This window comes from Desmodus rotundus, chromosome 13 (genome assembly GCF_022682495.2).
Source record: "Desmodus rotundus isolate HL8 chromosome 13, HLdesRot8A.1, whole genome shotgun sequence".
In the NCBI taxonomy this organism is placed as follows: Eukaryota; Metazoa; Chordata; class Mammalia; order Chiroptera; family Phyllostomidae; genus Desmodus; species Desmodus rotundus.
The window spans coordinates 8,018,049-8,041,420 of record NC_071399.1 but is presented as its reverse complement, the minus strand read 5'-3'; the positions used below and the strand labels follow the sequence as shown (position 1 = coordinate 8,041,420).

The following is a 23,372-nucleotide window of genomic DNA, read 5'->3' as shown; positions in this document are numbered from 1 at the left end:
ATGCTCTCAAAAGCTTCTGTGCTTACTACGAGGAACTCTTAGACACACACACATCCTTGTTATATTAAGAAAAAAAATGATTGCAGCGCCCCTTCTGGCTGACAATCTCAGCCAGAACTCTCTGGCTGGAGTACTTAGACAAGGAGCCCCAATACCCCACTGGGAGGAAGCACCGCTACGCAAGGCCACCAGTTCCTGGGGAAGGTCTTCCTAACTCCCGCATCAAAAGAGCCTGGCTTGGTTGGTAACATACCCAGGTACCTGAATTAAAATCTCCAGGACTGGTGGCAGGATATCTGTGTTTCTAATAAGCCCCCAAACTGATTGGTGGGCCCACCAACATCTGTGACTCTCTCAGGGGTAGGGAGGGAGGGTGAAAGGAAGCTGATTGTTAAGTCGGCGGCAGGAAGCACTACAACCCCAAGCATGAGTCTCTCTGGCTGAAACGACAGAGTCGGAGAAGGTGCGTGCTGAGCAGGGGACGGGCTTCTGTGTCTGGGCATCCTGAGGACACCTGTGGTAAGCATGAGGGACGTCCCCTCTGGTAGGTTAGTCTCACGTTCTTGTGCATGCAAGGTTCAATGGCACACCAATGCCATAGCTTTAAAGCCTCATCATGAACAGTCATACGTGTACCGTATAAGTCACACTACCCAGTATACTCACTCACAGCACCTGTATCTTACATTGCTCACTTTTAAGCTGATAAGAACAGATACTACACTTGATCGTAGCCAAAAGGCTGAGAAGCGATTATGTGTTAAGTTTTAAAAGAAGACAAACGTCTCTGGCACTATGATCAAAGTAGTTAAAATGCACTTTATCCCACCAAATTAAATGTGAAGTTAGGAAAATTCAAGAGGAATAACACAGGTGTGCGTTATACACGGCAAAATACGGTAGGTGTGGAAATGTGATACTGAGACCTATGCACCGATGTGACTGACTATAACCAATGAGATGAAGAGCTGGAGCTCCTTCCCAGAAGGATGGCAGTGTTCCTGGAGCTGGATCAACCTTTCACTTCCTCAGCAGGAGTCTGAAAGTGTCTGGTTCCTTGGCCAGAGGCAGGGATTTGAAAAGAAAAGACAAAGTAAACTGTCCAGCAGGGAGACGACACCCGTCGCAGGGAAACACTCTCTACTGCCAGACCACTCGGGACCGCCCCGGCCATCCTCCTGGCCTTGGCGAGACCGTCAGAGACTGAAGTCTTAGGAACCGACGCCACAGCACAGAGGCCTATCGCCGGCATCACAAGTACATCTTAAGGCCTGGCACCTGCTCCGCATGGTGTCCACCCTGTCCTGCGGACCTTCTCCTTTGCCGGGTCTGCCCTCTCGGGAGGGTGATCCCATCTTCACACCCCAAACTCTGATGAACCCCTTTACCTCTTTATCTCAGTCATTTATCAAATTCTGCAAAGAGACACCTCTGGTTCTAGCCCTTGACAGCGGCCAAATTTGCTGTTCTCTGTAGGAAAGAGATTGACATCAAAATGTGAAGAGTTGTTTTAAACATCCTCTGATGTCATGTGATTTAAGGTTTTTTTTATTGTTGTTCAATTACAGTTGTCCCCATTTCCCCACATTACTGTCCCCTGCCCCACCCCCCACCCTCCACTTTCAATCTCACCCCCCGTCCCGCCCGGCCCTGCTCCGGTTGTCCTTGTCCATGGGTCCTTTATACACGTTCCTTGACTTGACCCTCCCTCTCCCTTCCCCTGTTACCCACCTCCGCCCTCCCCTCTGGTCACTGTCAGTTTGTTCTTTATTTTTCCATGTCTCTGGTTCTATTTTGCTCACTTATTTGTTTTGTTGATTAGGTTCCATTTATAGGTGAGATCATATGGTAGTTGTCTTTTACTGAGTGACTTATTTTACGTAGCATAAGGCTCGCCAGATCCATCCATGCTGTTGTGAAGGGTAGGAGTTCCTTCTTTCTTTCTGCTGTGTAGTATTCCATTGTATAAATGTACCATGGTTTTTCGATCCACTCATTTACTGATGGGCACTTAGGCTGTTTCCAGCACTTGGCTATTGTAAATTGTGCTGCTATGAACTTTGGGGTGCACAGGTTCTTTCTAATTGGTGTTTCGGGATTCTTAGGGTATAATCCCAGCAGTGATTTACATTTGTTAAAAAGCTCTTGGCATACCACCTTCTTAGAGATAAATTTACATTCTCCTTATATATGAAATACATTCATTATACACATATTGTATATTAAGAGATTATATTCACAGCTTGTACTTCATCAATACATCTATTCAACCTCCTCACAGAGATAAACTAGAAGCCAGATCATCAGGGACCCCAAATTAAGAAGTGTCTGTGATTACATTATGTCCTCAGTTATTGACAGAATGGAAGGGTTCACAACTTGTTTTACTAACAAATAGAGAAGTAGAACAATGACACAAAGGTCCATCCCCAAACTTCCAGCACTATGGCAAAGACCATCCACCCACTGAAAATCCTGTTTTTAAGGTGCTCACACATCCCTGGGTGAGACATTTTACACAAAATGAAATGTTTAAAATAATTTGTAGCAAGTAGTCTGTACAGAACAAACCTCTCTAACTTTTCACCCCAAAATAGGTGATGCACCTCAGGACGAAAAGCATCTGATGTTTCCACTCCTGCACAAGTCACGCAGACAGACACCCTCCTTTTGGTTTGATGCCCCTTTAAAAAGAACTTGGTGATAACCAGCAGATTTCCCTCTGAATGCCAGAGGGAAACAAACGTGCCCAAGATCAGAATGAAGCCAGAGGAGGTGAAATTTATAAACTTTGCAAAGCCTCTCAGTGGTCACCCGCAAGGCCTGGGTCTCAGAAGTTCACTCTCAATGCTTTTACTACAATGAAACTGGCACACCTTTACCAGAAATCTCTTCGAGCCAGAGTGAGGTAATTCATAAAAACGTTTTTATGGCTAGCTGGAAATTAATAAAACTTGAAATGCATCATCATTGTTCACTGTTTAGACTTAACCCTGAGATTTTCAAGTGAGAGGTAAGCGTCTCTAAAAAGGAGGCTCACGTCTCAAACGTTTCTGGACGTTCCACAGACTCCCGCCCAATGCTCTATCCTCACTGGGTGCTCAATGCCTTGTCACCGCAGAAGAAAATCCCACGAGGCCCCACCTGACCTGGAGCTGGCCAGCCCCTCTGACCTCAGCTCTGGTCACACCCTCCATTCTGTGGCTCCTCAAGCCCCAGGCCCCCTGGCTTTCTTTTCTGTCCCTCCAAGGAGTCAAGGCGCTCTCCATCTGCTCCTCCTTCATTTGTGGAGGCCAACTGAGCATCTTGAGTCGGGGACCACAGGACATGAGGCATTCTGGAGCAGTCACTCAAAGCCCCGTCTCCCTGCCTGGATCCAAGTCTTAGCTCTGTCGCTTCCTAACCAGGTGTCCTTGGAGAAATGCTTGTCTTTCTGTTCCTCAACTGTTTCATTTGGGTAAAATAGTGATACGTACAGAGAATAGGTATCTTAACAATGAATTAATAAAAATAAGGTCCTTAAAAAACAGTAAATGATCAATAAATCGTGGCTATGATCCTGTTCTCCTCACCACTCTGCTCTGTCATCAGCACTTGTAACTACCTGAAATTCTTGTATCTTTGTTTAGTTTTTGAAATGTCTCTTGTCCCACGAGGATGAACCTCCAACAAAACAAGAGCTTGCTCTCCATGTCGGTTTCCAGGACAAATCCCCGAGAAAATGGCAGGGGCTCTGACAGCCGAATCAATCAGTATCTCTAGTTCAGAAAGCTCTGTACCACTCGTCAACGCCAGCCATCAGTCTAGAAAGAGCACTCGATTTTACGTTGACTTCACGAAATCAACTTTTGGGGGAGTGCATATAAAATATTTTGGAGTATACATTTAAAAAAAAATAATTCTGTCTTAAAATTCACTACTTGGAGAAACCATTTTAAGAGAGCAACTCCTTTTGAGAAAACCAATAAAGATACTGGAACAGGATATTGGAATAGATTCTTGATGCTCGTGTGTTCTCAGGCATTTCATCATGGACAATACAAGGTTTGACTTATAGTCTAAGAAGCGTATTTGGTCCTAACTATTTAAATATTACAGGATAAACTAGGGAAGTGTAAAGAGCCACTGGACGGGTCAGCGACACTGGCCCCCTGCTCCCTGAGATCCGAAGTGGGGGGACCCGTGGAGGCTGACTGCACAACTGACTACAGCTGACGGACCCTAAAACCCCAGGAGCCCCAGGAGAGGGGACACCAGGGCTCACACAAAGGCCTAAGGGATCAGCCGGGCTGCAGTGGTCTCTCCCCCCCGCGATGGGAATGCGCCCGTGCTCCCATGGCTGTAGAGAGCACATGCTCCCATAGGGCGCTCGGCATCTCTCCCCACAACTGGGTCTACACCTGTCCCAGTCCCATCCATCACCCTCACCGGCCAGATTCTCCCTATACAAAAGACCCAATCACATCACCTCTCACCCCGATTAAAAGCCACCAGTGGCACCCTGACCAGTGGCACTCAGTTGGGCATTGTCGTACAAAATGAAAGGTCATCAGTTGGATTCTGGGCCAGGGTATATGCCTGGGTTGTGGGTTCGGACCCCAGTCATGGCATGTTCTAGAGGTACCCAATCACATCGATGTTTCTCTCCCTCTTTCTCCCTCCTGCCCTCTCTCTCTAAAAATAAATAAATAAATAAATAAAATCGTTAAAAGTCACCTGTGGCTTCTAACTCTTCAGCCCTAGCTTCCTTTCCACTGTCATATCCCACACGGCTCTCCCCCACACCCAAAGCAGCCACCTCCCAAACATGTCATGACTCCCCAGCCCCGTGACTTGGCTCATGCTCTTGCTGGGCAGGAAAGCTCTCTTGCTCTGGATGAACCCCTCGCACCCTGCACCCCACGTCTGTATAAGGCCAAGCTCAAAGCCTCATCGCTGGGGAAGCTCTTTACCAGCTCACAAGGCAGAAGTAACTCTTTCTTGCTCACTGTCCTCAAAGCACTTACCACAGTCTTAGTTCTTGTCAATATCCCCAAAAAAGACTGCAGGCCTCAGCATCTCCAGAACCTCCGGGTGACTCACAGAGACTGGCGCACTAACTAGCCGGCCCTGGATAAACAGGTGTGGGGTTCAACGTAATGTGATTTACTCAAAATATACAGCACAACTTTAGAACGTTAGGAGCTGTCTGCGCATATATATCCCCTTTGTTGGTCCTGGACATCAAAAGTCCGAACCTTTTTTCTACATGCCCAAGGCAGGTTATTGCCAAGTAGTGGATTTGGAAGTTCCAAATGAAAACAACATCCAGTAGTCCCGCCTCCTGTCCAAACCCCCACCTGAAATTTTACAGTGGGTTAGAACCACCTACTTTTGGAATTACAGGCACAGAAATGCTTGCCACTTCGACACAAATGTTTGCATTTACAAAACAAACTACCAGCTCGTTGTGGGGCCTACTGTGCGCGGTCACCTTGCCTGCTCTGTACAGCAGTGCGGCCAGAGAAGGGCGCCTGCTCAAACTGCTCGCAGTTCTCGCTCAGCTCCGAGGTGCAGGCGCACACACCTCGGGAACGGAACTCGAAGCCCTTCCTCTCCTTCCCTACTGCGAGGATCTGACCGAACAATTTCATGACCACTCTCTAAGAGACCGACTGGAAAACAATCAGATTTTGTAAATAATAATTTAATAATAATCTACAATAAGAATAATAACATGACGACTGGAGACTGAGGAATTTAATTCAAGTTCAACAAGGAGGAATATAAAGGCTTCAGTAATGCTCATCTATGTGTCTGGTCTGCTGGCTGCTCCACGCTCAGGAAATAATTAGCCAAAATCACAAAACAACATCATCAAAGTCCCTGACTGTAATGTAGATGGTACAGTTTGGGGGATCAGTCGAAAGACATGCTGCAAGAAATGTATTACTACTAATAAAGTATTAAAGAGAGTGATTCCTGCTTATGAACATAAACTGGTCAGATTCCAGGGTATTCCTACACAATGTCACTCATTCTTTTCAGAGCAGAGTACAGCCAGGCTCCCTCTGCGTGTATCCTTGGGTTTTGTTGTTTGTTTTGTTTTTGTTTATAAGAACTTGTCAACACATGCACTGTGGCTCAAAAGAACAGACTGTGGGCCAATTATCAGAGACTCCAAGACTTTGGCATGTCAAAGCTCAGTGAAAAACCTTGCAACGAAAAATATTAGGAAACCTTTGCCGCAGACACAGCGGATTTCCTTAGAGAATCTTTACAGTTACAGATAAACTCTCTCAAACAACTCAGCCTCACCATCATTACTGAAGCAAAAATCTAGTAGAACTCCTGCATCCTCAAGACAGCTCAAAGGAGAGTCACCACTGGGGGTCCCAGCAGGCGTGGCTCGAATGCCTCCTCTGTAGGAGGTAGCCGGTGGCTTCCTATCCTGGTAGTGAAGGGCCCGGCTGGAAAATGCAGCTGCCACACCCACCAGCTGCTGGTCTCCTTGACTCCTGTGGGCTCTGGACCCAGATTCGGGCAGCAATCAATCAACTACAGCATTTTGGAACCTTGATGGACAAAATATTTTTCTTTGGTTCCTATACAGATCACCAACGCCTATGAGCTTACCAATTCTGCTAAAATGAAAGCAAATACAAGCCACTGAAGTATTTACAAATCGGATATTGCTATCATGTCTGGGACTTCAGACTGGTGGAGGGGACAGGAAAATACAGATGAAAAAGGACTGGCCATGTGCTGATAAACCTTGGCACTGGAGAAAGGGTACACAGGGCTTCAATATATTGTTGGATTAGAGTGTTTTTGTATGTGTTTGACATTTGCCAAAACAGAAAGTAAAACATAAGCGTGACACCCGTTTTAAAAGAAAACTATTACATCGCAATGTGTAGCATGCACACCAAGGACAGCCTGTGGCCTTACTTCCTCCTGAGTGGCAGTCTTTCCCAGACACGTCAATCTCGGCCCCTTCACCAAGGTGGCTTAGTTACAGGGACGCCATTGAGGTTTTGCTAAAGTCAATAAAGGACAAAATTAAGGCGCCTTTTGAAATTCAGCACAGGTTATGAAATAAACAGGATACAAGCCTCACCACTTTTTTGTCTGTTGAGTTCACCGGAAGCTTTGTAAAGGTTTCCGCTAGGCAGAAACAGACAAAACCCAACAAAATGTTTAAAATGCTATAAATTTGCCGTCTGCATAGGGGAAGACACACGAGCAAGTGAAAGCCAGTCCTTCAGAGGAAGGCCACGGAGCAGGAGCGACGAAAAAGGCGGCTTTACAGTCTCCTAGCTTTTGCACTTTTGACCTCCTCCCAACATGTCCTGGAAGTATTTCTAAACCTTGGGACTAAAAAGAATGCTTTCTTCCTTGAAATCGTTTCATAAAACACTCTTTCTGTATATGCGTTTAGCCACTGTGCCCACGGCACAAAACTAAAAAGTATGTTGTAAAAGAGATGCACACGGGACTAAGAAAAACATATACAGCAATAACAAACAGCTAGCCAAGCACCAGGTGCGCGACGGAACATCCCCTATCAGGCCCTGGTCCCAGGTACCCTGTTTTGTCTTCCGTTGAGAATCGGACTTTCCCGTCCTCCTCCTGTCCCTCCCTCCTTCAGCACACAAATGACCCGCAGAAAGGCGTCCTGGAGGCAGGATACTGAGAACGAAATCCACAGCCCTGCCTCGCACAGGAATGTCGGTGCTTAAAAGGCAACCGCCCGGGTGCAGCCAGACGCATCCCCGGAAGGACGTCCCGGGGGCCCGCAGCGCACCCCAGCTGCCCGCCGCCGCCTCCCGCGGTAGAACCCGCAGCCACCTGATGCTACCTGAATCCTCTCTCTCGGCGTCTCTCCCTCTCGCACACACTCCCCCGGCCTGATCTCTGCGGAAAAGGTGCCACTCGCTAACCCCCGAGCGGCCGCAGACCCGCCGCGCCTCGCGCGCCACCGCTGCCGCCTACCTGGCCAGCCCCTGGCACCGCCCCGCCGCCAGGGAGGCTCCGCGGGCCGGCCGGGTGGCGTGTGGGGAGGGTACAGTCCCCGGCTACAGCTGCCAGTCTGTCCCCCAATCCGGCGCTCGCGGAGGGCCGCCGGCCCCTCCCCCGGCCGGGCGCGGAGCAGGAGGGAGGCGCGGCGCCCAGGGGAGAGGCCGGGGCTTCCTGGGGCCCCGGGCCCCGCGGCGCGCTCGGGGCGGGGTGGGGCGGGTCCCCTCGGCGGCCGGACTCACCGAGGCAGCGGATGTGGAAGCCCGAGGGAGGCCGCAGCGCCCGGCGCGTCCAGCCCTCGCGCAGCACCTCCAGATGCTCCTCTTTGCCCTGGATCAGCAGGACCTGCTCGTCGATCCAGCCCAGGAAGAAGGTCTCGGCCACCGCAGCCGTGACCTTCTTGTTCCAGAAGTGCTGCATGTTCTCGGCTTTGAAGTCGGCGAAGATCTCGTAGCCGATGTGGTGCCGGGCGAGCTGCCGGGGCTGCGCCGTAGGCGCGGGCTGGCCGGCCCGGGATCTCGCCCCCGCGGGACCCTCGGCCGGGCCCAGGACGATGGCCAGAGAGTGGGGCGCGATTTGCAGAAACTTCTCCATCTTCGGAGGCATCGGCGCCCGCCGCGGGACCCTGCTCACGGCAGCCGCCGCCTCCCGCCGCTCCCGGGGACAGCCGCGGGCACGTCCCTACGCGACAAGCCACGAGCGTTAGTGCCCCCAGTCCGGGACGGACCGCGCCCCCCACCCTGCGCTCCGGCCGCCCGGGACGCCCCACGCAGCCCCTGGGCGCAGCCCGCTCCGCCCGAGGGAGGTCAGGCGCGCTTACCTGCAGCTGCCGGCCACCCTCCCGGCACCGCTCATTTTCCTGCAGCGGCACCCTCGCCTCCCTCGGCGCCCAGCGGCCCTGGCAGGGGGCGGAGACGCGGGAGGAGGCGGGCAGTTCGCGCCGAGTCCCGGGAACCCTCCTAGCTGGACTCGCCCGAGGAATCCCCACAGTCCGAAGTGGGAGGTGGTCGAGGTGGCACGTGTGGCGGGAGCGGGAAGAGGGGTGCGTTTAGGTGGCGGGGCTCCAGGGAGACCGGGAGGCCCCGGGGCACACGCGGCGACACTTGGAAGACAAGGATTCCGGAGCTGCGAGTGTCGCTCCTCCCCACGCTCCACCCCCGCTGGAACAAGTGGATTCGTTGACTGGTTGATGTGCCCTTGGAAGTGGCTTTTTAAAAAACTTAGTCAAGCAGGAAAAATGGTCACCGGTTCCTAATCCTAAACTCTGCGGTCCTCTCCTCTCGCGTCTCCATCGGGTGCTGTGGACCGACTGTACAAGACACCCAGTGATTCCCGGTGTTATCTACACAACTCCCCGTTATGTAAATTGCTGGCAAGGGGGTGCAGCAATTTACCAGGAAAGGTACGACTGTGCTTTAAAAAGGAAAACTTCATTAAGCTTGTTTCTGTACAAAGAGTCTGTTTTGCTTACTTCTCATTGAGAAGGGCTCTGTAGGCATACCTTGGAGATATTGTGGGGTACCTCAATAAAGACAGTATCGCAATAGAGCAGGACACACAAATTGTTTGGTTTCCCAGCAGATATAAAAGTGATATGTACCTTATGCTGTAGTCCATTGAATGTGTAGCATTATATTTAAAAAATGTGCATACCTTAATTTAAAAATACTTTCTTGCTAAAAAAAATAACGCTGACCATCATCTGAGCCTTCAGTGAGTCTCTGATGGTGGTGCTGGTGGAGGCTCTTGCCTCAGGGTAACTGGCTGCTGACTAATCGGGGCTGCGGGTACTGAAGGCTGGGGTGGCAATTTCTTAAAATAAGACAACGATGAAGTTTGCCACATGCGCTGGCTCTTCCTTTCACGAACGATTTCTCTGCAGCATGCGATGCTAGGGGACAGCGTCTCACCTGGTAGAACTTCTTTCAAAACTGGAGTCGAGCCTCTTACACCCTGCTGCTGCTTTACGAACTGAGTTTATGTGATATTCTAAATCCTGCTTTCTCATCTCATCTGTCCTCACAGCACCTTCAGCAGGAACAGATTCCGTCCCAGGAAACCACTTTCTTTGCTCGTCCACAGACGCGACTCCTCCGGCTGCAGTGTGATCTTGAGACCCCTGCAATCCGCTCACATCTGGAGGCTGCAGTTCCCATTCCGGTTCCCTGCAATCTGCTCACTTCTGGAGGCTGCAGTTCCCATTCTGGTTCCCTGCAATCCGCTCACTTCTGGAGGCTGCAGTTCCCATCCCGGTCCCCTCGCTATGCCCACCCACCTGCACACCTGTGGCTGCTTCCTCCACTGAAGGCCTGAACCCGTCAAAGTCATCCACGAGGGCTGCAATCCACTTCTTCCAAACTCCTGTTAATGTAGATATTTTGACCTCTCCTCATGACTCACCAATGTTCTTAAAGGCACCTGGAGTGGTGAATCCTTTCCAGAGGGTTTTTTATGCCCTTTGCCCAGATCCATCAGAGTGACCTCTATCTATGGCAGCTATAGGCTCACGAACTGTATTTCTTAAATAATAAAACGTCGAAGTCAAGATTGCTCCTTGATCCATGGGCTGCAGATTGGGTGTTGTATTAGCAGTAATTGTTACAATGTTAATGAGCAGTAATATTTTGAAAGGAATCTTTTTGTCTGAGCAGTGGGTCTCAACAGTGGGTTTAAAATATTCAGTAAACCACATTATATTTGTTTTTCCCTTCATAGAGCACAGGCAGAGGAGATTTCGCACAATTCCTGAGGGCCCCAGCATTTTCAGAATGCTGAACAAGCATTGGCTTCAGCTTACACTCCCCAGGTGCCTCAGCCCCTAACAAGAGTCAGCCTGTCCTTTGAAGGCTTGAAGCTGGGCATCGACTTTTCCTCTCTGGCTATGAAAGTCCTCAACGGCATCTTCTTCCAGTGCAAGTCTGCCCCGTCTACACTGAAAATATATTGTTTACAGTAACCACCTTCAGCAATTATCTTTGCTAGACCTTCTGGGTAACTGGCTGCAGCTTCTCCCTCAGCACCTGCTGCTCCACCTGGCAGTGCGATGTTATGGAGACAACTTCTGTCCCCGCACCTCATGAACCAAACCCAGCCAGCTTCAGACTCTCCTTCCGCAGCGTCCTCACTTCTCTCGGCCTTCACAGAATTGAAGACAGTTAGGGCCCGACTCTGGATTAGACTTTGGCTTCAGGGAATGTCGTGTGGCTGGTTGCACTTCTATCCAAACCACTAAAACTCTCTCCGTGTCAGCAACCAGGCTGTTTTGCTTTCTTATCATTCCTGTGTTCGCTGGAGTAGCACTTTTAATTTCAAAATTGTTTCCTTTGTATTCACAACTCGAGTCACTGTTTGGCTCATTCTGGGGGCACAGGAGGCCTAGCTTTTGGCCTGTGTTGGCCTTGGCCATGCCTTCCTCACTAAGCTTAAAGTGAGAGACGTGACTCTTCACTTGGTCATCTAGAGGCCATGGTAGGGCTATCAACTGGCCTAACTTCAATATGATGCCCCAGGGAACAGGGAGAGGAGAGGGGAGAGATGGGGGAATGGCCTGTTGGTGGAGCCGTGAGAAAATGCACATTGAAGTGCACTGTCTTATATGGCTCAGGATCCAGGCACAGCCTAATGGGGTGCTTTGGGCTCGAGGTCTCTCATGAAGTTGCAGTCTCGCCAGGGCTGCAGTCTCATCGGAAGGCTCAACTGCTCGAGGACTCACTGCCAAACTCACAGACGTGGCTGCTGGCAGGACTCAGTTCCTCGAGGGTTGTCAGACTGACAGTCTTCTTTCCTCACTCTCCGGAGACCCACACTGTTCCTAGCAATGTGAACCTCTTCACAGGGCGGTCCACAGCGTGCCAGACGGCTTCCCTTAGATCACATGAGTCAGGAATCACAGTCTAACCTTGGAAGTGATATCCCAACACCTCTGCTGCTTCTGTTCACTAGGAGGGAGTCACTGAAGTCAAACCCCACTCAAAGGGAGAGGAGTACACAAAGGTAGGAAGACAAGGGCATGGGGGTCATCTGAGGTCATCTTAGAGGCCATGTATATGTATAATGAATCATGGAAATGTTCCACTGTTAAGATGTTTGCAATAACGTATAAAATTAAAAGAGCACCTTTTAAATGAATGCACTCACACACAGACAGCAAGTTCTTCATACACACACACAAATATAAGAAAAAGTATTGAGCTTCTGAACAGGAAGGGCAAACTTAGAGTCTGTACAGTGAGAACTCAGTGGATTTAAGATGAGGAGCTACTTTATCAAGTCTTTTTTAAAAGATTTTATTTATTTTTAGAGAGAGGGGAAAGGAGGGAGAAGGAGAGGAAGAGAAATATCCCTGTGTGGTTGCCGCTTGGGCCCCCTAGGGGGACCTGGCCACAACCCAGGCATGTGCCCTGACTGGGAATTGAACCAGCAACCCTTTGGTTCACAGGCCGGCACTGAATCCACTGAGCCACATCAGCCAAGGCTACTTTATTGAGTCTTATCCCTGTCATCAGCTGCATTATCATCTTCATTAATGTCATCATTTCCATTTCATGACCATTCACTAAATGCCAGGCAGCGTGCTAAGAACTTTTTGCATGAAGAACTTTTAGACTCAGGCCGTGGAATTGCTTTGACCAATAGAACAGAGCTGAAGTGATGCTGGGCTATTCTGGGCGTACACCGTACTGGCCTCATAGTTCTCACTCCTGCCTCTCAGAAGCCAGCCCCCATGTGACAAGTCCAATTACCTTGAGGTTGTCATGTTGGGGGAAAGCTCAAGCTAGCCATAGGGGAGGACGTGGAGACAGAGAGAGCAGGGCTGGCCGACTCCCAGCATTCTTGCTGTCCCAGCCCAGGCACCAGCCACAGACCTGAAGGAAACATCCTAGCCCAGTAGACACCATGCATAGAAGAACCAAGGACCACGGCTGATATCTCTGGTCAATCTGTCCCAGACACCTCTGGGCATTCAAGTCACCCCAGCTGAAGCTCCCAACTTCGTGTAGCAGAGGTGAGCCGTTCCTGCTGTGCCCTGCCTGAACCCCTGACCCACAGAACTGTCACCATACTGGGCGGAAGCCATTTCTCGTCACCAAGTTTTTAGGTAATTGGTTTCAAAGCCATAGATGATTGGACCACTGTGGCTCTTGCGGTACACGCGTGCTTCCTGTGAAAGTCTAATGTGTAAGAATCCAAGCAGGAAGCAGTATTTCAATGACATCCTGACTGTGGCATCTATAGAAAGTCAACTTTTGTAAAGAAAAAAGGAAGTCCTGCTGTTGTTTTTATATCACGAGCCTCGGAGGTGGATTTGGACCCTTACGTCCATCCTAATTCGAGGCCCCCGTCGACTCACCTGTCAGAAACAAACCGCTCGGGAAGATCTCGCTGCAGCAGGAGACCAGGACTTCCACGTCGTGTCTACAACCAAGCAGTCATCGCTTGCTCTAACTTAGGGCCTCGTAAAGGATTCTCTCAGGGTGACCACCTACACCCTCCATTGTGTGACACACGTGTGCAGAAGCAGTGACTTTGGCTGATGCTTGTGACTGCAGGCCTGCCCACCAGCTGGAAGGAATGACGTGATTGTCGACACCGTGAATTGCATGTCTGTCATTGCTCGTCCCAGATGAATAATAAAAACACACCGCCAGGCCCCCTCCACTCCTCTTCAACAGCCAGTGGCCCTCCAGTCATCGTAACCACACACGTGCGAACCACTTACTTGAGCCCATTGGCTACATCCTGTGGCTGAGAATTAACTTGATGTTGAAAAGGCTGGAAAAGTACATCACACAGGTGCTTCACTTCTCCCCACATCCTACCAAGACGCTTAGCTGAGTCCAGGCCTACCCTGATTTTGCTTCCAGGGAGCACGTTTTGACAGTGCTCCCAGATCCTACACTCGGTTTTCCTCAAAGAATTAATCTTTCTAGGACAGAGTTGAATATCGCCACCATGATTAAGGCCTTTCATGTAACCTAAAAATGAATTCTAACTGGTTCTGGAGATCCTTCTGAATAATGCGTCTGCTGAGAGTCACCCAGACATGCCCCCACCCCGACCCCAGACTCTGGCCTTCCCGGGACACGGGCCATGGCCGCTCACTTATGATGGCAGAAGCCCGTCCCAGCCCAAACCCAGTTTCCAAAGAACAGTGTGCAAAATATATGTATTTTTTGGTCTTATGTTCCTGTCAGTGGCTCGCTCATGTTCAATTCCTGGAGCTGTGCGTGGAAGCAATTAAGAATAGAAACCAGTCTATAGTAATATTTTTTCCCACTGAAATATTTCACTCTTTTCCTGCTCATTATTGTAAACCCAGCTCAACACACCCCAAATTTCATGCTAAAGCTCATTTTTACTTGAACAAAACTTCCATCAGCTCCACCAAACCATTGTCTTTTTTCACGAATTGTTTTACAATACTGGATGCCCACGTCATTAGCACGCGCACCTCAGGCCTTAACCGAATGATTGGAAGTTGATACATCTTGCTCCTGTTCCTTAGCAATCATGCGTCAGACAACTATTGCATACTAGGCAGCGGCTGAGTACCAGACACAGAGAAATAAACATGATATAGTCCTTACTTGGGGGAAGCTTACGGTTTGTAAGAGGAGACAGACCAATCATGCCCCCAAAAGGAAATCACACCATGATTGAAGCAGGCACTCTCCTCACTGGAGGTCAGAACGGGCAGGGGGATAAGAGGAAGGAGGGTCTCAGTACGGGGACATTAGAATGGGGTAAGACTTCATAGTGGGTACTGTGGAGCTAACAACAGAAAGACAGGTACTTACGGTATGAAGTTGATGCAGTGAACACAGCACTTTCCAGCCTAAGGGACGTGGCCTACCTACCGGTGAGTGAGTATGCCTGGGAAGTGTGTCGAAGAAAATGCTTATTAATGATAGAGTATCAGCTAGGGATTGATTCCTTTTATTTATTTTCGATTAGGGTAGACTCATCATTCCTCCAGTAAGTTTACTGTCATTCCTTTGCCTGCTAGGCTTTCTTAGATGAGAGAAAAGGGGTAGAGTCACAGCTACCCAGCCAGGATCTGTGTGTTTCGCTCACACTCTCACAGGGCTGGTGTCCCTCACGTAAACGGCACCCCCCCTAAGAGGGCTGTGGTGAGGGGAGAAGCACAGAAACTCCTGCTCTAATATGTACTATACTGTCCTGAATTTCATATGTATGTAGACGAGCATATGTAACATCTTGCTGCTCTTTCGTGTGAAATACTAATAGCTGCTGTTAATAACAAAACAACGTGACAGAACAAACACTATGTCTATTTTCTCCCACTCACCGGAATGGAATCAGTTCATTATCTATTGATTTTTTTAGATCTACTTGCCAAGTTCTACCCTTGATCCTTGATGGTGCCTCCTCCAAATGAGGAAGTGGAGGCTCAGTGTCTGAGACCCCCGGTGGTGGAAATTATAACCTGCTAGGACCCTGCCGACTTGCCCAAAGCGAGTACTCTCCAGTGGAGAGGCCTCCCGCCGCGAGGTCCATGCAGGTGGCAGGTCTCTGAGGGAAGGGGAAGGCCAGTTAAAAATAGAAAGTTTTAGGAAAACGCTCTGGTTAATCAGAAAACTGTTATCGGAAACTTGCAGATTTTAAAAGGCAGAAACACAGTCATTCACAAGAGAAAGCTTAGTGATCTATTTCATGTTGTATTTGTAAAAAGCACAACTTCAAAACATCTGTATTGGGCATTCAATTATAAATAAAATTAGATTCTTAGGCTGTTTTCCACTTAATGACGTTAGAAATGTGACTAACCAAAGAGTTTAGAAGACTGTTATAGAAAGTTGGCTCTACTTGATGATTCAAGATGGAGTAATTAACTTCTAAACATTTATTTGTTTCAGATGAAAAATATAGATGTCCTCTTTTTTAAAAAATGAGGTAGTTTAATGCTTTCTATGAAAATGTGATTTCTCTATTGGCACGCTGCCACCTCCTAAGTCCTTGAACTCCACCCTAGGGTTGTGTGGTCCATGCTGTAAATCACTAACGCCTCTAAGTCTATCCTAGCCAATTCCATGGGTAAAATTAAAAACAATACATTGAAAATAAAATAAGCCTCCTTGACCATAATTGGGGCACCGTCCGGCATCTACACCGAATTGCCCAGTATCTCTACCATCATTACAACATGGCGACGTTGGGGGAGGGGTTATAGCTGATCAAAAGCAATGCCGGTTCTGAAGACAGTCGGACGAGTCCCAGCGTTGTGTAACCCACAAGGGATATGCTTCCCTGTTTTGTCCTGCACCACTTAAGAGCTAAGTGCTCTTCCATAAGTCTTTGCTCAGTGGCCCAAGGATCTAAGTGATTACCACCTGGATTTGATGAGTCAGACTCTGTATATTAAAACAGCGCCACAGGCAACATCTGTTGCTCAGATCTGCCCTTTTGTGGCTAGAGACTCCGTTTGGGAGGCTCAGATCCCCAGGCGCTTATCCGCCCTGCCAGCCCTCCACTTTCAGGGATCATCCTCCCCAGAGGCTGCCTCTGCACCGAGAGGAAACCCAGGGAATCTGCAAAAGTATGGGCTGTCCCGAGCCTGTGGGGAAGCTACCTGCACTACCTGATGGACTTCTTTCATTTCTGCTCCATCCTCCCCTCCCCTGCTGTCCACCCGAGAGCCCAGCTGTCAGCAGGCTCTCTTGCCCACTTAGTCCCAGTGAGAGCTGGCCAATGGCATAAATTGGCAGAGAGAGCAGAGAGAGAATGGGGTACTTTATAACCTCAGCTCTTCCTGGTCAGGTCCTGGGATGGGCAGTAGTATTCCTCTCCTCAAGGCCGTGGTTCCCCAGCAGGCCCTTCTCTACGATGGCCGGTCTTGCTGGGTGGACAGCCTCCCCTGACTTTGCTCCTGGAGGTCCAGCACAGTTGTAACGGAGCCCCTGCCACTGCCAGCTCCAGGATGCTTCACTGTCCCAGGGAGAGTCTCTGAACTCTGCCCACTCCTTTGTAAATAGTGCCTTCATTAAACTGTCTTCAATCACCACCTGCTTTCTGCTAAGATCCAAGCAATTAGGAGGCATTACCATTGGTGAGTGCACTTGAGAAGACCCGGTAAAGAGTTTGACATTTTGTTGTATCCTGCTCTGTATTTGTTTTTATATTTTAAAATGAGTAGGTGTTACATTGGTATTTAAATACACACACACTCCAAAAAAAAAAAAGCAAAACTAAGCTAAAAGTAGATAATATTATTCATAACATAATACACGAGGAAGTAGGAACGTGTCTGTAGGTGGATCAGTGAGGAGATGAGCCCAACTCACATTGTTGGAGAGCACTGCACCTTTATGGTCTATTTACCCACCTGCCCACCCACCAGCCCCTGGCAGCGTACAGGTTTTAGCTAATGTTTTCCAAACCGTAGCTCGAGATCAGGAACACAGAGGCCAGGTAGAGGAATTTGGACATGATTCTGGAGGAAATTAGTAAGTAAATGTCTTGTCAACTGGGGACAGATGTTCTGTGACTACAAATGCTCTTCGGGGAAAGTCCGTCCACAACATAAGTCACAAGGCAGACAATTGCAGACATGTGTCCTTATAAAAAGAACTGGTTCTGGGAGGACCTCCTCTAAATTCAGTACAAATGGAAAAGAGCCAGAAGTCCACTCTAGACAGTGGCCACCACGACCAAAACAGAATGGTCAGGCAGTTCCATATTAGTGTTGTAAAACCCCTAAGCCAATATTTCTCCTACCGGGAAGAGCAGCAATGAGTTGCTACCTACGTTCCAGCAATAGAGAGTTTCCAAAACATTCACCTACCGTGTATCTTCCCTTAGAGGAAAGAACTGATTACTTTGACTTCACCCACTTCTCACTTATGACAGACATACTCTACCTTTTTATGGTCCTGACATTGCTGACTATAACATAGGTGTACATCCATTCACCTTCCCTTAATGTGGTCATTGCAATAATGACAAATGACACAGAACTTACAGCGATCCGTTTTTTTTCACCTTATGCCCAACTTTATATCATTCACCATACAGAGAGGATGGGCCAGCCCCTGAAACGGCTCTTTGTAACGTGCTTCCCGTCCGATACACATGCAGAACCACGCTTATCCCTGTGAGTTAGTCTAAAGAAGCACAGATGTCTAGGAGTGGGGTACTTGGTGGTCCCTCACCTCTCCTGGGGCAGGAAACTTACCAGCATCTCCCCCTGTGTGAGATTTTCCACTCCAAGCCTGTGAGTGTGTGTTCTCCTTATGTTCACATCACCGGGGCACCTTTCCAACACAAGGCAGCTGATGAGCCCAAGACCTTATTTGAAGTCCCTGAGACGGCAATTTTGCATAGTGCTCTTTCAAAACTCGAAACTCCCGAGAACAAATGGTGGTAGACTGTAAATAGTTTCACCTTGGGCAGACCAAGCTCACCTGCTCAAGAATTCTAAAGACATCGAATTGCTTTATTGTTGCTCTTGCTTTGTCTAATGCTTTAAACAAAGGCGTGGGAATAAGTCAACTTTCAGGCCTCAGGTTTCAAGTGAAAGCTTAACGTGAAGCTATTATAATTCTGGCCCCACTTAATGGGATTTGAAAATCCACTCAGGAAATGCATGTAAATCTCAGCACACTAGACTCCTGTGCTGTGCTGGGCTGGGGCCTGGCTGGCTGCGCCCCGGGCAGGACTCTGAGGGTGCAGTGACCTTGACTGGACCTGCTACTGCCTTCTGGTTCTCCAAATGCTAGAAATTCTTCTCAAGAATTCCTTCATTCTCACTAGTATTTTTGTATTTTCTCCAATTTCCATTTTTTCCTTTTATTTTGCTTACTAAGTTCATTTTTTCCTCAGTGAAAGTACCTTCTTCCCAACTTTCATGAGGGCATTTTAAGTGTGATTCCAAAATAAGACTAAAAAAGCCATAAACTGATCAGATCAAAGAGTAGAAATATTGGTGAGTTGTCCAGAATGAAGATGGTTCTTTTTCACATATCTCAGCCACAGTAACAACACACACACACACACACACACACATACGCACAGACTTATTCCACAAACGCTAGTGTGCAAAGCACTTCATTTTACACTCAATGAAGATACAATCCCTAATCCAGGAATAAGAATCAGGTCTAACTAGAGGAGCAAGGATGAAATGTCCTATGCCTTTGTAGCTGTGATTTTTTTTTCTGGAAACCTCTTCCTTTGGAGACTGGAAAAGACCTGGTCGGGCTGTACATGGAATTTCAGCTTATTTTGAACTAATCACTTCCTTTGCCCTCAGTTAAAGCCCAGCACTGCGGTGCTGCCCACTCCGCCCCCCTCATGGCCATGCCCCGGGGCTCCCTCCCTCTGTACCGGCTTGTACCCTCCTTCCCCGCTGCTGCTACAGCAAGGAGCTCAATCAAGTCTTTGTTTGAAAAAAAAAATCCATCATTAGTTCCGCAAATACTCCCCTGGGCTACCTTCCAACATGGTTAAGCCTCTGTCTCAGCTGCATTGAAGTCCGCCTTTCCCCTCATGCTTAGATACTTGCCAAACTCTCCCACCCGCCTCCCCCTCCTGGAAAACAAGCCACAAAAGGAAACAGCAACAAACCCTGCTGCACTTTAGTCCACGTGCAGGGAAACCTCACGGCGCCCAATCTTCGCGCGTTTCTGGTTTCTGGTGCTTCATTCCTCAAACACTACTGCACGTCCACGAGTGGCAGGGACTGCGTTTGGTCCCGACACCCTGACGGCATTTCAAACACGCCTTCGGTCGCTGTGAAGGCGGTGGTTCAGTGCAGGAGACAAAAAAACGAACAGGGAGCCCCGTTCCCTGTTCATTTACAGCCCCGAGTGAAAATGGAACCCTAGGAGTAAGCCCTGGGTGGGGTGGGAGTGGGGTGTCGAGACTAGGGGTGGGGCCGAGGGGCACCCACCCCAGTGGGAAAGATGCGAGGAAGGATATACAGAAAGTGGAAACAGCCAGGGGGCTGGAACAGCGTCGGCAGGTAAGTGTTCCTCAAGGTCCTAGCGCCCCAGTGGGAAGGCAGAAAACCTGGGCGACCCCTCGCATTGCCCTGCTTCTCCCTCTGGAGAAGAGAAACTCTCTTCCTACGGGCTGACAGCCAAGTTAATTTTCCAGCTTTTCCTGTTCAAAACTTCAAAAGAAGCCTCAAGTCAGCATGCGAAAAGCAACTCCTCATCTTCTGAGCTTTAACTCCTTGGAAACACTCTCCTTTCGGGAGGGGCCTGCCCTTTGTGGTCTCCCTCCCCTGTTATTTTCCCGTTTCTTTAGCACTAGGTGGAATGACACTGGAAATAATAGGCATCGTGTGAGAGACACCGGAACGCTCAAAAGTGCGATCAAAGTGTCAGGTGTGAATCATCGCGTTAATAACAGGACATGCTGTAAGTGGGAAGAACAGAGCCTGAGATCCCAGGAATCTCGGGTCTGATGCCACTTCTCTGCTGCTGTGACCTGGAGTCCCTTCCGAGCTCACTGCACTGCGCTTTGTCATTTCCCCAGCCTTGCAGTCTGCATTCTTAGAGGAAACTTCGGCCCTGACTACGCGCACACACACACACACACAGGTGATGCAAATGTGGGGATATGTTTTTAAAATTTATTTTGAAATATTTTATTTATGTATTTTTAAAGAGAGGGGAAGGGAGGGAGAAAAACATCAATGTGTGGTTGCCTCTCGCACGCCCCCTACTGGGGACCTGGCCCACAGCCCAGGCATGTGCCCCAACTGGGAATCGTCCCCGAACCGGTGACCCTTTGGTCTGCAGGCCAGCGCTCAATCCACTGAGCCTCACCAGCCAGGGCTGTTTTTAAATTTTTAAGATAGATGGTATCTGGGTGAGAAATATACTATTATTTTAATTTTTCTGAATATTTGAAACTTTCACGGTAGAAAATTAGCAAGCAAAATTCCTATCCTCCAGCTAGTCTTTGCTGTGTGGTCTGTGACTTCCCCTCCATTCTGGGCACCCGGCCAAGGCCTGTGCAATTGCATGCCACCTCTTTCCCCACTATCAACATTTGCTCAAAAATGGATAGTTACCCATTATCACCTCCCCTTAGCTTTTGGTATATTTATGGTAACTTCTCATCTACAACTGAGACATAAAGGTTTTATGTCTTCTTTAGTGGGTTTCAGAATGAAATCCTGAAGGAGGACGGATGGAGACATTAGGGGGATGTCTTCCCAGAGCCCCATTAAGCATGTCATAGAGGCCTCGTCTGTCTGTCCACAGCCATATCCGCCCAGCACAGCGCGCTCTCAGGCACACACCTCAGATAGGCTCCACTTACAATTGGCTGCTGGTCTGGGGCCCGTGACCTCTTAGATCACCAGCTGCTCATTCGTGAAACGGGCCATTGTACCACCTGGGCATTGGCCAAGCTCGGCCGGGCTGCACGTCAGGCATGTGGACTCCAGGCCCCTGGTGCACAGGGTAGACAATACAAGGAACACTGGACACGTTGACCTTTAGAACCTCCTGGGACTGAAACATGTCCTAAGTTCATGACAAACAGCGTGGGCTGTGTCACCACAGGACAGCATCTCTCCCATGCCTCTCTGCCTTCTTCCCCACTCACATGGCCTCCTCCCAGTCCGTTACTCACAGCCCGAACTGGGCCCGCCACTCCCAGACTGAGCTCACACGTGAGCTGAAAGCCAGAGAGTTCAGAAGGTAGTAGAGGTGAGGCAGATATTCTAAAATCCAGAAAAATTTTTTTTGTCATCTTTAGAACAAAATCAATCCTATCTTTCTGATAACATTACATTTAATAGGCTAAACTGACTTAACTACAGTTTAAGATGTATTTTCTGTGGTTCAGAACTCTCTTTCTATGCATTTTTTAAAGAAAAGCTTTGTAAAAGCAGATTTGGGTCTAAAAATATAAATACTTTCCTTTAGGAAGTCACCGCGCCCTTCCCCTCACTCATTTGAGGAAATACTGATCTAACAGTAATGATGTTAAAAAAAAAAAAAAAAGAAAAGGAAACCCAACCACAAAACAAATTCCCTTCCAATGTTTTCGCGGGATCCAGTAACAGCTAATGCCAAAACGATGGCAGGCGGGTGGGGGCCTCCTTCCCCTCAAGGTCGTGGACCACCTTCCGTCTTCTGCAGGCTGAATATTAAATAAGCCCACATGAAAGTCACAAAGGTCCTTTTCATTCCGGGGCATGCGAAAACAGAGTCTAGGCCTGATGTTTCGAGTCTCTGAGACCTTCCCGCAGCTGAAGGAACTACAGAAACCCCTGTAGAAACCCTCTGGAAAGATCCTTCTTCCTAGCGGATCTGAACACCGAGCACCCTCTGGCCCTGCCAGCGCCGACCCACTCTCTCCTGACAGTTCCCCCCCTGACTGGTCTGGACGGTAGGATGATGGCCAGACTGGCACACGGGCCCCCCCACGGGCTCCTCCTGGCTGCTCTCTCTTTTCCTCAGCACTTTTCAAAGAACTGACAAGAGCAATTCAGAGGAGATTGCTTCCAGCTCTAGTGCTGCTCCACGCTTGCTCAGAGCTACAAGGCGTCCGGTCATCAGAACAGCAAGTCCCACGCTGCTGGCCGAATGTGCACCATTAGCAGCTGGGGTGAGCATGTGAGAAAGGTCCATGTTCACTGTCAGAGCTTTCCATGCATTCGGAGGGGATAATGATCAGTAAGAACAACACAGTTAAAGGTGCAGTTTGGGTGCCACTGACCGCTGACGCTTGAGGCAGCACCTGAAAGGAGTGTTCGGTTGCAGTCCAGTGGGGAAGGCTTTCTGCAGAATAAACGAGAGACAGAAGCAGTCAATGTCAAGGGCTTTGATGGCCCCTGAGCTGGGGTCTGGTTCTTATTAGCTGTGAGACCAAAGGCAAAAGGCTTACCCTGCTTCTGCCTTAGTTGCCCCACCTGTAAAATGGAGACAATAGAAGTCTCCATTATCTCCATTATCTCAGAAGGTTGTAATCATGCACACATACATTACCATCTTTATGCCTGAAGACCCTGCAATGGTCTCTTCCATGGCCTCCTCAGGCTTGATAATCCTGTACTGACATATACTGTGATAGCAATTTTATGCTGGATATCCCAGTACAAACATGGGGTGTCATCATTCTGTAAAGATAGCAAATACGCAAGTGCAAACTTAAACAATTCTGCTTACCAGAATTTGTAAACTGAGACATCCCTTTGAAACAAATACAGAGCATCCACAGAAATATATGTATATAGTCTGTCCAGAAAAAGTCCAACCATTGTTAATATAATGAGAACAGCTTGCACGACATCCATGTCACCTACAGCCAAGGAAAGTAGACTAGGAGGCACATGTGTGAACAATGACAACTTCACTGTACTGGTCAGTGGGGGTGGCAGACACCACTGAGTGAGC

The 23,372-nt window shown here is 48.8% G+C and overlaps 1 protein-coding gene and 1 pseudogene across 5 annotated transcripts in view; both read right to left on the bottom strand.

Moving 5' to 3' along the window:
• Positions 1-8,604, bottom strand: part of STOX2 (storkhead box 2) — a 177,733-nt gene extending 169,129 nt beyond the window's left edge. For 2 of the 5 annotated variants that reach the window (XM_053916858.2, XM_053916857.2), the window contains exon 1: positions 8,241-8,604. In XM_053916858.2, coding sequence (XP_053772833.1) covers positions 8,241-8,604 — 364 coding nt within the window. The other 3 variants (XM_071220181.1, XM_071220182.1, XM_053916859.1) reach the window with 3 other exon arrangements.
• On the bottom strand, positions 598-754 carry LOC112306808 (U2 spliceosomal RNA; annotated as a pseudogene).
• Positions 8,605-23,372: the final 14,768 nt, after the last annotated feature.